At 39.3% G+C, this 14,755-nt stretch overlaps 1 protein-coding gene across 7 annotated transcripts in view; it reads right to left on the reverse strand.

The window, feature by feature from the left end:
- The window catches only part of DOCK1 (dedicator of cytokinesis 1), a 555,371-nt gene that overhangs the window by 462,125 nt on the left and 78,491 nt on the right, over positions 1 to 14,755 (reverse strand). For 6 of the 7 annotated variants that reach the window (XM_059730036.1, XM_014611383.3, XM_019482868.2 and 3 more), the window contains 7 exons: positions 12,651 to 12,799; positions 8,605 to 8,740; positions 6,291 to 6,448; positions 5,132 to 5,213; positions 3,923 to 4,058; positions 3,132 to 3,204; positions 216 to 358 (listed from right to left, as the gene is read on the reverse strand). In XM_059730036.1, the coding sequence (XP_059586019.1) occupies positions 216 to 358; positions 3,132 to 3,204; positions 3,923 to 4,058; positions 5,132 to 5,213; positions 6,291 to 6,448; positions 8,605 to 8,740; positions 12,651 to 12,799 (877 nt within the window). The remainder of the gene's footprint in view (positions 1 to 215; positions 359 to 3,131; positions 3,205 to 3,922; positions 4,059 to 5,131; positions 5,214 to 6,290; positions 6,449 to 8,604; positions 8,741 to 12,650; positions 12,800 to 14,755) is intronic. The other variant, XM_006259204.4, reaches the window with a different exon arrangement.

Here is a 14,755-nt window from a genome sequence, read left to right on the forward strand (position 1 = left end):
TAAAACGGATAGACAACCTGATCTGTAACAAATCCAAACCAAAAAAGGAGGGTGTTGCCAGAAAAGAAAAGAAAAAGCAGTGCAAGTACCATACAATAGCAACAAACAAACAAATTAAAACTATGCATCTTCCAGTCCAAATTAAAATATTCAGTTGGCATAAAGCAAGCAAGAATTTATCTGGTATGCCAGTTTAAATAAAGAACAGTACCTACCCTGACCCTTGTGGTTAACTTCTTTAGCAGCAATCACTTTGTTTATAACAGTCTGAAGGAAATCATTCTCCCCTGCCACCCTGGGTGAAAAACGGGATGATATGTTCAGCTGCTTGTGTCGACTGGCGTCATCCAATGCTAGCCTGGAGGATGCACATGACGACCAACACCAGGAAACAAAGGGTCACAGAAAACCAGAAGTCACAGTAACAAGGGAACATAAAAGATCATATCATAGTTGTGACAAAGAGTATTTATTAGTCAACGCAAGACAAAGGACAGGAAAGGTAACAAGAAAGACACAGGAAGATCATTAATCAAGAAAATGCTGACCTACTAAAAGAGATGTAAAGCAAACCTACGTTACCCTTCCCCAACAGGAACATGCATGAATCAGCTCCCAATCCCACTTCTAATAGCATGTAAATAAAGGAAGGAAACCCAAGAGGCCCCTGTTAAATAGTGAAAACCTAATCAGGGTGATTTTACAAAGATGTAAAGTATTTTAGCACAGCAGAACCTTCAGGGCAGCTTCTGCATTTTATATATTACGCAGTAGTGAAGATGGTTTGAAAATAAAACTAACTTTAAAATCTCACAGAGATGGCTTAGGGCAGGAAAGGTAGATATTCCAAACACTGTTATTGTTGGTGAACAAATAAAAAAGTGAAAATTATATGAAATGTGACATTTGATGTCATTTAAGTATTCCACACTAATCTTAAGTGCTTTTGACAACCACTGGTTGGTGGCCAGCAAATGAATACAAACAACAGATGAAAACAGAGTTGCACATAGCACAATAGAAGCAAAGCATGAAATGAGTAAGAAAATGTGCCTCACACAATTTAAGTAAACGTTAGAAATAATGACGCCAATATTCATTATATGTTTGCACATTACTCATACTCTTCATATAAACTTTTTCTGAGAATGTTTTCATTTACTGTAGCAAAACACATTGCACATGCTTTCAAGAATCTGGTCTGCATATAGACTATAAATCAGTTTTAATGAAGCAAAAAACTACATATTCCATTAGCTTCTACTTTGTTGATCAACAAAAATTCATTTTCAGTGAATATTTTCCCCCACACTAAAATGTAACTTGCTATGGTCTGACAAACAACAAACACTAAAATATCACATTTTTTTTTCTTTAAAAGGTTCCATTTTCTCTGAACAACAGGATAACGTGACTATTTTACCTGGTCTTTAATATACTATACACAGATTCCACTGCCATCATGAAATACAAAGATGAGGTGGCTAAAGCCACATATCGCTGCCTAAACTCCATCCTTACTAACTATATGTACTTTTTAATTAGATTTAAGTTAGTGGCTAGGACGTTATTTCAATCTATGGTTTAGATTTGTTTTTATAAACCCTCTAAAACCATTCGTACATTAAGTCATCAGGGAATTCTTTTATTTTTTTATATATATATATATATATATATATATATATATATATATATATATATATTTTTTTTTTTTTTTTTTTTTTTTTTTTTTTTTTTACTGCTTTGAACAGAGATTGTGGTCTACATTTAATTCAAAGGTAAAAAGCTGAGCATTCATGTTTTATAGAGGTATAATTCATTCATCCCCTCCCACATCCCACCTCACTTTGTGGGAGGAAATTATAAAGCTACTGATGGAACCATTAATATCCCCACACATTTGCTTCGTATTAATAAGCATGCCCTTCTACAAAACAGACAGTCAAATTCTGAACTATTCGACCTACAAAAAGCAAACTAAAGATATAAAAAGACACTGTGTATGGTGAAAGATCACCTGTGCTGGGCACAGCACACCTAATCTGCTTCACTAGTGTCTAGACATCACTGGGGCCATTATTGTGTAGGGTCAGATCTCTGCCGCACCCAGGTTTTCAGGGACCCAGCCCTGAAGAACAACAGCCATGGGTGCTGCACCGGACTTGAGGCATATGCATGCAAATAGGAGAACCCCTGAGGGCTTCTGTGCCAGCACAAAGGTGATATCCGTTTGCAACCTAAAAAAAGTTCAGATTAAAATCCATGTATGACCCTTAACATTGCATTAACCTGTATTTCAGTGTTTTGTCGTGACTGTTCTATTGCTTAGTCTGCAGTGCTGAGACAATTTAGGGGGCATACAGGCTTTCTCCAGTTCCATATTTTCTCTTTGAAAAAAAAAAAAAAAAAAAAAAACTTTTTTTTGTTTTTAGCCAATTTACTCTCTTAAAAAGTTACCAAACCAAGTGTCTAGTAGACTTTGATCTTCTGGTTATACATAAAACTATGAGAGTAGTTCCATGGATAACCAATCTCTCCTTCACTTGCCCAGTAGTGAAGCTAGTTTTAAAAAAATGAAATGATATTTCAGTATCTACACTCATTATTTCTATGCTTTACCTCTCTAAGATTGGTGGTGGTTTACCAACACGGACATCTTCCACTAGCAGGCAGCTAACTGACAACTTAATTCACACAAGCCACCTACCATCGGTCAGGTGGTAATAACATAGTCATTACCACCCATGGCTGGATTTGAACCAACAACATAGCTATTTTAAGATTTTTGTTTCTTTTATCTAATCTGATCTTGTTAACGACATTCTCCCTTGAACAAAAAGAAAAAAGGAAAAGCTATTTTTCAATCTGAAGCATAAAAGAAAGATTGCACTTACAAATGGGTGAACTCTTTTTGACACTATCATCCCAAATGACAACAAGAATTAGCAAGGGGAAAAAATGGTTAAGACTATGTCTGAAATTCCCACTGATAGCAATTTTAAAAACATTAGAAATCTATATCACATTAGTGGAACGTAAGATTAATTTCAGAAGCTGACTTTGAAAAATGTTTTATATTATAAAACTCCCAATATCACCTCTGAAAATTCTTTACACTATACTGTACTTACGGTTGAAATGGTATAAAGTGTTGTTTGTCTTCGTCATCAACTTTCCCATTTATTATGTCAGTTACATCCATTACTGTAATCAAAAACAAAAGATACTTCATAAAATGATCAACAAATAAGAGACAAGGGAAAATATAATGTATGAAAGCACCTTCATCTTGTTAAAAACTGATGATCAGAAAAGTTTTTCTTTTCAAGTATAAACTGAGAATTACCATGGTGAAAGAAATGGACACATCTGAAACTAGAATTACATGTGCACATATATTTTTGCCACATGTAGTCCTGTGGCACTATGAAAATGATTCCCTAGAGCTATTACTTCAAAAGGTTTTGCTCATAGGGTCAACTAGAAGGTTAACTGCTGCTTCCACCTACATAGATTTAAAAATATACCCATTTCTCGTCACACTTTCACTTCTTCATTGCAGTCATTATATTATGCAATTTCTAACATCTTCTAGATAACTCCGAGTATTCATAAGTCAACTAAATAACTTATTTCTGACTGAGTTGAAAAATAATTGTGATCCTCTGCAGTTTCAAAAAATTAAAAAATAAAGTATAATCTAGTTTAAACTGTGAACCATCATCACACTTTTCCAAAGAGATTTCAAATAACTGCTTATGTATGTGCAGTGTAATACATATAGGGAAAACACACATGAAAGACGTGGCAGACATTTTCTTAACAAAAAGTTGATGAGAGTACTGAACAAAGGTGCAATATTAAAAGCAGCTCTTATTTACCGTGAATTCTGACAGCATAAAAGCTAAAGAAAACAGATTACCTGCTACACCAAAAGGTCGCCGTAGCCCAGAGGTTAGTTTTCTTGTGTTGTTGTCCCTCAATTCCATTCTGCCTACTCTGACAATCTGACATACAAAACTGATTTTCTCTCTTTTCAGGTCCTTACTGCCAAGGTCCTAGAAATATTAATTTCCATATATTATTTTACAAGAATACCATTCACTTCAAGTTTTACTTTAGTAGACAGTAGAAAGATTGGATTGTGAACAAACTATCTTTTCAGATTCTAGTTTTTAGCATTTGAATAACTGACTCTCATGACTAGAGAATTTTGATAAGAAAACTTGAATAATGAATTTGCACAGAATTCAAGATTCATCATTAGAAATCCAAATAATTTTGGAGGGCACATCTACATGTGCTATTAATGTGCTGGAAGCTTACCGCACAGTAAAATACTTCACAGCAAACTTTCCCCACAAGAATATCTACACTTGCACCCACTGGAAGCAAATTTGCTCAGGAAAGGAGCAATTCAGTGGAGGGCTATTCCTGCACTACTCTGTCCCCTTACAGCATCCAGGGGGAAAGAGGGGCACCAGGGTCAGGGGAAGCTGTCCTAGCTGTGGAGCAGCTGCCTCCCACCCCCTTCCCCAGCAGCTGTTTCCCAGGCCCACGCTCTGATCAGCAGATCAGGGAATGGGGCTGGGAAACTGTCCCCTCCCCCAGCAGCTGTTTCCCAGCCCCAGACCTGATCAGCTGGGAAACATGCCCACGGGAGGGGTCAGTTCCCCTGCCCCCTAGTGCCTGGGCTCACTGGGAACAATTTGCTCCAGCTCAGCTGTCTACACATGTGCTACTACATAGTAGTTACTGTGTGGTTTATCTACTAGCTGTATGTACTATACTAATTTAAACTATTAAACTAATTTACTGTGCAGTAAAGGCTGCACAAGGGTAGACTCCGATGCTTCACCATTTAGTCTACTGCACGGTAAAGCATCTCATGCAGATGTGTCTAGAGAGTTTAAAATCTTTTTTTTTACAATTTTGGGAGAGGAATTGCTTGGCTTTTGCTCATGTAAACTACAGCTACTAGAAATCGCATCAAAATCAAAAATGACTTACAAGTTTCCTCAAACCCCAAATTCTGATCTGTAGAGTTAGCCCACATAAAACCCATGCAAATCTTTCAAAAACGTGAAACAAAGAGCTTTGAATGCAGCCAAAAAAACAAATGCATACTTACAGTGAATACTGCTCGAAGATTATGCAATCTGTCTATGTCTTTGGGTAACCCAGAACTTGACCATCGCACCAGATAGTTTTCACTGTAACAAGATTGCTCGTTTCTTAAAACTCCTTTTTAAATAAAGTAACTTGCAGATTTTACATAATTAGACTAAACAAACAGCCTAATTTTCAAGTCCTACAGTAAAGTTGTACTCACGATGCAACTGTACTTCACCAGCGTATTCCTATTCCATAACTTGTTCCTGGGGTTTATACACTGTCACATGTCAGTTTACTGACTTGCATAGGCTTTTAATGTGTTTTATTTTATTTTTACACCTGTTATCATAGAAGTGGCAGCTCCTGGCCACCAAATTGGATGCCTTTTCATGCATCAACAAGAGAAATAAATTCTGACTGTGGGAACTTTATTGTGAGCAAGTCAAAATATCATACCTCAGCTTAACTTTAAGATCAAAGTGACTCTATGCAGCTAAGTTTGTCGAAGGTGATGGGGCAGAAGCTAAAATATGGAAACCCATAATAGCATTTTTGCTGCAACACAGATACATCAGCATTCAATTGTCTTTCACGTTCTCTACGAAGGTCATTTTCTAACTCGTATAACCACATAGGTATATTAAAAATGGAGTTTTATAGATTTAAAAAATGATTATACTGTTATGGCCTTTTAAAAAAGACACCATTGGTGTGTTTAACATGCTGCCCTGATCAAAGTAACATTTACTGAGTAGCTGCTGCTGTTGTATTTGTGAGCATCACATGTAAAAAAGAAAGCAATACTTAAACAGTCTAGCATGATGCAATTCCTGTATGAAAGCAAGGGATCTAGAACTAACTCTACTGGTGAGCGAGAATCAGAGCTTTTCTAGAGTTTTCATATTCCACTTATGCTCTGCACAAGTGGAACTAAGGACACAATATGATAAGGAACAGTATGAATTTGTAATGCACTGAAGCTAGAGACTAATTTGCTGCTGTGCTGAATAAAGCAGCTGAAGTGTAGTTAAATTAATGCTTCCCAGCTAACCTGATCCTACAGTTCAGAAAATGAACTTTTCAAAAGCCCTCACACACCAAGATATAACTCCTTGCTTCCAAAAACCAGACAGGCACAAAACCAGGTATAAAAAATGCAACAGACAAATACTAACCTGATAAACTTCGACTCCAGTGGATCATAAAGAGACATAAGAACTTCAGCATCTTCTCCTATTTTACAGACTACATTTTTTAAATTTACAAATAAAGCGAATGAAGGAGTGGCAGCAAACTTGGCTTGTCTGTTAATATCAATGTTCTGTTTTTGAGACTGCAATTTCAAACAGATGAAATAATCAAACTTAACAGCACTAATTAGTAAAGAAAGAGCTTAAATCATTGATCTACTATGGAGCATTTATCTCTTAGCCAGAGAAAAGTAAGAGTAGCCACCAAAGCTAAAGCCGGGCTGTCCAACTGGTGGCCCATGAGGGGTACATATGAAGCCCCCAGGCTCTCACCCAGCTACTGCTCCCCCACTGCTCTGGCTACAACTGAAGCCAGAGTCTCCAGGCACCCCTTCCCTCCTCTCGCTCCACCCCAGGTGGCAGAGCAGTGCAGGGAGCTGAGGGTAAGTCCAGGCCACACAGGTTCAGGGGGGAAATTCAGGACTGTGCCAGAGGTGGGAGGAGTGGGGAGAGGAGTCAGGGTCACACAGAGAAGTGAGGTGGAGCATCTGCACTACACACTGGCCAGTGGTCCATGACTCACGTGGCACAGCCCACATGGCATCCAGCCACTGCTAGCACAGTCCCCAGGGGCTTAGAAGTTGGACAGCCCTGTGTTAAGAGAAGAAGTCTAATCTTCATTTACTGGAAATGCCGAAGAATACCCAGAATTCTTTCTGGGTCCTTCTTAGAACTTTGTTCAATCAAAAAACTTGAATTTTCATCCTCTGTTCTGTCAGCTCTCCCTTATTAATCAGATACTGATTTAAATAGCAGTCATATTTTCATTCCATCTATGCTACCTTTGGTCCTGGGTATGACTGTAAACTGCATCTGATTGGAGGGCCTGGTGGCAACATGGTAGGGCTACTTGTGGTTGGGTAACTCTTATAAAATACCACAACACTGCAACCTGCAAAGCAAGTACAGGGTGCCTCAAAACCCTAGCCCCCACTGCCTTGTGGGTACTCCTTGGTTGGAAAACACTAAGGGACATCATCCTGACAAAAACATGCCCTCATCAAGGTATTATGCAGTCAGCAGGACTTCTTATCTGTTGCTCTCTGGTAGAAGATACAACCATCGAGGCACTGAACATCTGGACTCAGTCTGGCCTTTGGATTGTGTCTCGATGATCTAAAGGGTGGACAGTAGGTCTTGAGCAGCTTCCACTCCTCTATACTCTTGCCTAGGCATTTGCATCAAAGGTCTTGGTGTGATGGTCTCACGGACTCCATCCAAGCGGATGCATCAGGCACTGGACTAAACCTCTTATACATACACCATGATCCAGGGAAGGTGGATAGAAAAAACAGAGGGTACTGGCTCTTGTAGCCTTTTCCCAATTTTCATTTTTCAGTCTTCATCAATAATTATTTGAGTTTCTGCTAGCACTTCTATTGCTGTTGATTGCTTTTCAAGAGCACCAGCAAGACTGTTCATTGCTAAACCAGCCAGAACTTTCTTAATGTTACTGTACTTGCCTTGTACAAGCAGAAGTTGAGGCAATAAAGCTATGTGCAGAAGATGAGGCATACTAGTTTACACTATTCCCACTTTTAGTTTAAATTGCAGGGAGAGAATGTAAATTTAAATTTCAAAAACTGGAAAAGCAATTGTTAAGCTAAAAAATTGCTAAGGAAAAATTGATTCTCCCACATCTGATGACTAAGTACAGGATCCTAAAGAAAATACCAACTCATCTGAATTACAAGGCAGAGGGTCAGATCAGTTAGGGCATCTGGCTATGGGTCTTCCTCTAGACCAGGGGTGCTCACCTCCAGCTGACCCAGAGAGTCTTGGGATCCAGCCCATGGGGTTTCCCACAGCTTGGGAAATTTGGTGGCAGAAGAGCCGTGATAGTACTACCAGCCCTCCTGGAGGACAAATTCCAAGCTCTGCAGTGTGGGACAGAGTTGAAGCAAGACTCTACTCCCACATGTCCTGATCAGAGCCAAGCCAGGTCCCCTTCTCCCTGGGTTGTGGCCAGGCTGTACCTCCTTCCTACCCTGAAAGACTAGGCTGCACCCCCTCTCCTAGCTGCAGGGCTGAGCCATGCCCCTCTCACCCGTGCTGGGCTGGGCAACGCCCCCTTCCTCCTTGCTTGTGAAGCCAGGTTGGGGCTCAAAACTGAAAACTCTTCATAAACAAAAGATTTTGTAAAATCCCTACTTCATCAATCAATAATTTGATGGTTATGAGTATGAATTCATGAGATGTTTAATTTTTAAAAAGAACAGTTATAACCAGCTTATCTTACCTTTTCTTCTAATAGTCTTTCCTCAACTTGTTTAGAAGCTATTTCATGGGCTCGGAAAAGGCTGATTGTACTGGTTTGTTCTGGATCTAAAATGTTGCCATCTTCATCCCTCACAACCAGATCCAAATCAAGAATTCTGTATTAAAATGTATATATGCTTGTAAGTTAATCATCATCATGTGTAAATGCCCACACTTAAACACTTTATTTGTGTGTGGAGGTTTCTGTTCTGACTCATTCAATAGTCTGGGCAAACAAAATCTCTGGAATGCAACACATGACTTGGTAAGTAAATAGAGGTTTAGCTTTTCCCCCCTTATCTTTTTATGTATACATATCTGTGTTGTTTCAGAAAACCACAAAGCATTACAAAACATGGCAAGACCTTTCTGTTTCCTTAAGTCACAGAGTTACAGGGCACACACAGAAGTGCAGCTCCCTTCTGTAACTGAGAACACTTTGCAGGAAGTGTTCTGAGTTACAAGGATCCCCAGGACCAAACAGAAGTTCATTGTTGGTTCCAGGGGGAGAGGAATCTAGCTGCTGGCTGTAAGCCTGCAGCTGGTTTTTCTTAGCGATGGCCCATCCTCCCTCCCAGCCTGTCCCTGCTTCAGAATGGGAGGGGAAAAGAAGGAACTCCTTCTAGCAGTTCTGCAGCCAGTGCTGAGGGTGAGGTGGGTGAATTGGGGCCCCTCACCTCAAAGGGGCTCCAGTGTACCCACACCCCACCCTCCAGCGAGGACTGAAAAAAATCCCAAACTGAACTCCATCCACTCTCTTTCCCACCTCACATTCTGAAAACAGCTTGAGGCTACATAGGTAGCACAGACACAAGTTACAGAAGATGCTGTTTTGAAACATCTTGATTTGACCCCTTATGCAATGAGGGTCCAGACTTTCTCCCAACTGGCCATTTTTAAAGCAGTCTGCAGCTGCACACTTGTATTTGGTCACAGCTATAGTCTGCTTTCTGTGGGCAGATTAAGTGAAAATAGTCACTTCAGTCTGCACCCCCAATGACAAAGGTTAGTTTCTTAAAGAAGAAAAACTCTTTCCTTAAACCAAGCTTCACTTCTAAGAGGACCATTCCTTTATCATTGTGCCAGCCACAGAACATGCCCCAAGACCATGGGATAAAAGAACTTAAGTTCACATTGCTCTAATTTCTTGACTTCATTAAAGGCCCTAAGGAAGGAAAGACATCATCACCTTCCAAGCTTCATCAGGAGATTTTTGCCCTGCTCTGTTGTGAATTTTTGTTTTGGTAGCCTCCATCACCCCTCAACTATTCAACTGTGTGATTACTGACTAATGACTTAGAGTCATCAGCACTGAATCTACTGCATTTTCACCTTCCCACCCAAATGGCTGCTCTCTGAAGAGCCAAATACATCTGCCTCATCTAGAGAAAACACAGGAACCATCCTACAGAGGTAGTGCGACTAGGCAGAAAAACACAAAACGATCACAATTCTCCGATATGTTTATACATGCTAAGCAGAGTGGTTGAGCAGAGAGGGAAATTTATTGGAGCAGATTGTTAAATGAATAGAAGCAGAAAGTATTTGACTTTTATCTTTATATTTTTCATTAACTTCCCCAATGGCATTTCGAATAATATATCTAAGTCAATTCTCAAATGCTCCAGTTTGTTTATAAGTTTACTGTACAAATGAAAACAAAAACTTGTTAGCTTCACAAAACTAACTGACCCAGTCTCAAAATTTCATATCTACCCATTTAAAAACAAAAGTCCATACTTTGAAAAGCTTCTTAGTTATCTAAATAAAATTAAAATTAACATGCTGCCTTTATGTATATAAAAATTCTGTTTGCATAGCCACTCTTCAGAAAACAGAAAAAGCAATTTTATTAAGTCTAGTGGATATCTGCAGGATGCATAAAAGAAAATAGTAATTTTTGTGCCACTTTAGACAAAATGCAGTATATGGCTACACTAAAAAGGCACTACACCCTTTTTGTTCTGAATATTTACTCAAAAGTTCAAATTCAATTCTCTCCCATACTCTTCAGGGAATGCTCTGATCACTTAATTAGTCTATCAGAACATTATGAATAAAAAGCATAGTACAAGATGCGCTATTGTATTTGAACACTGAGCATCTGGAGGTTATTCAGAATAACTTTAACCAACTCCTTAGCCAGATGGTAAAATACAGTAGCCAAACAAATAATATCAACAACATCTGGCTAATTGTCTACTGGGTACAACAGTCCATATCTTGGATTATAAATACCAAATTACTTACTGAATGGAATTAGTGATTTTTTTTTTAAATCGCTGTTTTTGCTGATAAAGTATGTGAGCATAAGAACTGCAGAATCTGCAGTATTTAAATAACAAAGCAAAGATAGCTGAATTCTCATGAGATAATCATACCACAGGGGCATTTAAAGGCAGTTTTGCTGAACAGTCTTCATTTCCCAAAAGTGCAATAAACATAGATTACCCATCCCTTCCAATATTCAAAATGCAATTTTGCACTTCTTGTTTAAGATGATGGTAAGATTGCTCATTTTCAATTAAAAAATGAAAGCATAATTGGGTAGCAGAGCATCCTTTTTACTGTACAATTATTTAGATCTGCAGTTAAAAATTTAAGTTTTCAAATGCATGGTTCTTGTCACCCAAACAGTTAAGAGGTTTACCTTTATCAAAGTCATTTCAGTTGAGTTACTTCTGATGTATGCTCCACTACACATTTGTCATTATTTAGGTACCATTTCTGGGATCAATTCATACCTCCTGGATATCTATGACATTTATTTGACTACTAATTCTACCTAAGTAAAAAGAACAATGAAGTAACCTGCATTTCCCAGCCAAATACTGTAACACTTGTCAGTACTGACAAGTGTAAGGTACTGCACCTAGGGAGGAAGAACCAGCAGCAGACCTACACCCTGGGGAACTCCCTTCTAGTCAGTGCAGAGACAGAAAAGGATCTTGTAGTCATTATTGATTCCAAAATGAACATGGGCCGATAGTGTGGGGACACAGTCAGGAAGGCTAACCGCACCTTGTCATGCATCCACAGATGCATCACGAGCAGGTCCAAGGAGGTGATCCTCCCCCTCTATGCGACACTGGTCAGGCCGCAGTTGGAGTACTGCATCCAGTTCTGGGCGCCGCACTTCAGGAGGGGATGTGGGCAGCATTGAGAGGGTCCAGAGGAGGGCCACCTGCATGACCGGGGGGCAGCAAGGCAGGCCGTATGAGCGGAGGCTACAGGACCTGAACCTGTTCAGCCTTCACAAGAGAAGGCTGAGAGGGGATCTGGTGGCCATCTACAAACTGGACAAGGGGGACCAGGAGGCTATGGGAGTCCCTGCTTCCCCAAGCACTACTGGCAGTGATGAGGAATAATGGCCATAAATTGACTGAGAGTAGATTCAGGCTAGATATCAGTAAGCACTACTTCAGTCAGGGCGGCTAGGATCTGGAACCAACTTCCAAAGGAAGTGGACCTCACTCCTACCCTGGGGGTCTTCAAAAGGAGGCTAGATAATCACCTAGCCAGGGTCGTTTGACCCCAGCATTCTTTCCTGCCCATGGTAGGGGGTTGGACTTGATAATCTGCTCAGTTTCCTTCTGACCCTACCGACTATGAAACACAGCATAAACAACAACGGAGCGCAAACATCAGGTGGTGCTAGAAAGGCAAGAGCCATTTATGTTGTGTTGGCAAAGAAAGCTTAAATGACATCTTGAATGAATAGAATGTTTGCACTTCTCAATTGACCTGAAAAATCATAGCTTTAATCTGACACCAAACTGACGATATAACCAAGTTTATGTGACAGCTTAATAGACAAATTCCAGTCTTCATGTTATAATTTGTACTATATTTAAAATGTTTTTAAATCCCATTTTGACTTGCTGTAAAAGACTTACTTAAAACTACTAGTACTACTTAAAGATTTACTTTCTTCATACATACCTGCTCTATACCAAGTTATATCTTCTCCCCCCACCCTCCTTCCCCCTCCACTCCCAAAAATACAAACTTTTAGTTATCACAAACCTGTTTCCATAATCAATTTTGGCAGTCACTTTCTTTTTCAGTTCCTTAAGCTCATCTTGGGGTAGAGTTCCAGAGAGTATTTGAGATCTCCATTCAATAAGATCATATATCATATGTCGCACACTGCGAAACATTTCTCTATTATCTTGCTGTTGGAAAGACAATAGTTAAATAAACATTACTTAAAAACCTAAATAAGTGAGACTCTTTTAGTTATACATGCATGCCAAATTAAACACATGGGCCAAGAGCTTCAAAGTGGTGTCTAAAAGTTTGGTTTTAATGCTAACCACTTGGTTGTTCCTTCCCTGGAAACTGTCACATTCTCACACATTTTGAAAAACACTTATTTAGGTATCTAAATGCAACTTTAAGAGTGTAACTTTAGGATCCTTTAACTATGAACCATGATTAATTCAAGAGCGATTTAATGTATCAGGATGTTACGTATCCTGATATTTAGTTGTATCAGGATACTTAATGATTCACTATCAGTAACAAGACATCTTTTGGTTTATATAGAGGTGGAGGGTGCAAGGGTCAGTCTTTTTTTTCCTCCTCAAATAATCCAAGCACAACCTTATTAAAACAGGAGAAAAAGACACAAATGTGGATTTTAACAGTGTGAATTTGGACTACTACATTATTATTGGTAATATTATATTACTTCTTCAGTGTGTAAATAGTGTTTTTAGTAGCACATAGTCCAAGAGTAGAAAGAGAAAAACCATAGGAAAGCACTGAAAGTGAATTCAACCAATCTACAATGAAAAAATACCTTGCTTTTCAGTATACTATACAGTATAGTTTACCAGGGCTGCAACAACACTTATTCTGTTCTCAACAGAGGAGTAATTTCTGGACATACAAAGGGAGAGAATACCACTTCCAGCCCTTCAGGACGAGAAGACATAAGATCTTAAAATCCTTGAACTCATGTTTCCAAAACTGTTGTGAGATACATTAATTGATCTGCCATCATCCCACTTAAAAGGAATCAGAATTTAATTATTTCTCATCCATAAGACAGCTTCATGATGTTCCACAATACCATGCTTTGTCATTGATTCAATAACCAAAAGGGAAGACAGCCACTTTCTGAATCACAACTTGACTCCCTGAGCCTAGGTAATCCACTCATGCCCCCTTCCTCTCTCTCAAAGACAAGAAGGGCTAATTACATGATCAAGGTTCCAGAATCTTGAAGGACGCTGAAAAATTGGACAAGGTGCAGAAAGGAGCAAAATAACTTAAGGGCTGTAAAAAAGTCTTTATTGTAAGACGTACAGAGCTCAATATGTTTATCTTCTTACAAAGACTGAGAAGTGACTAGATTACAGTACCTTTTAAGAGAGAAAATACTTAATATGAAAGGGTACTTTCACCTAGCAGAATATACTATGACAAGAACCAGTGGCTGGAAGTTAAAAGCCCAGCAACCTCAAATAAGAAGGTAACAAAAAAAAATTATCACAATGAACATTACAAACTAGCAAGGAAAGCAATGGGTTCTTCATCTCAGTATCTTTCTGATGGATACACATTAGTCAAACAAAAGTTATTAGGCCCAATACAAGAATAATTGGTTGAAACAGAGTGACTTGTGATGAGATCAGAAAAGATGGATCTAATCCCTTTAGCTTTAAAACTACAAATCTATAGTCTGCCTTCTCATTTCTGAAAGGCCCGCTGTTGTGGTTCTATGTTTAGGAGTTATCTGTATTTTACTTCTAGGGCTATTAACTTTAAAATATAAATGTTAGATTAGGGATTGGCAAAATACAGCCTATGGGTCAGATCCAGCCCACCAACTGATTGGATCTGGCCCACAGGCGGGCATCCACCAAACGACTGTATCCAGTCTGCTGTATCTACCAATCGACTGTATCCAGCCCATACTATGCTCCCACCCGCACCGACCAGTTAGCACCATCCCAGCCCCAGCCAGCACATAGAGCTTCCCAGCTAAGCTGCTGCCATAGCTGCCTGGATACTGCTTGGCTCCCCCCCAGCATCCAGTGGCTCCTCCTCCTGCCCTGCTGCACCTCTCCAGGCAGCAGGTAAGTTTACAGTTTGTAAGAAGCCCAAGAGCAAAGGTTGTTGCT

Source organism: Alligator mississippiensis, chromosome 6 (genome assembly GCF_030867095.1).
Source record: "Alligator mississippiensis isolate rAllMis1 chromosome 6, rAllMis1, whole genome shotgun sequence".
Taxonomy (NCBI): Eukaryota; Metazoa; Chordata; order Crocodylia; family Alligatoridae; genus Alligator; species Alligator mississippiensis.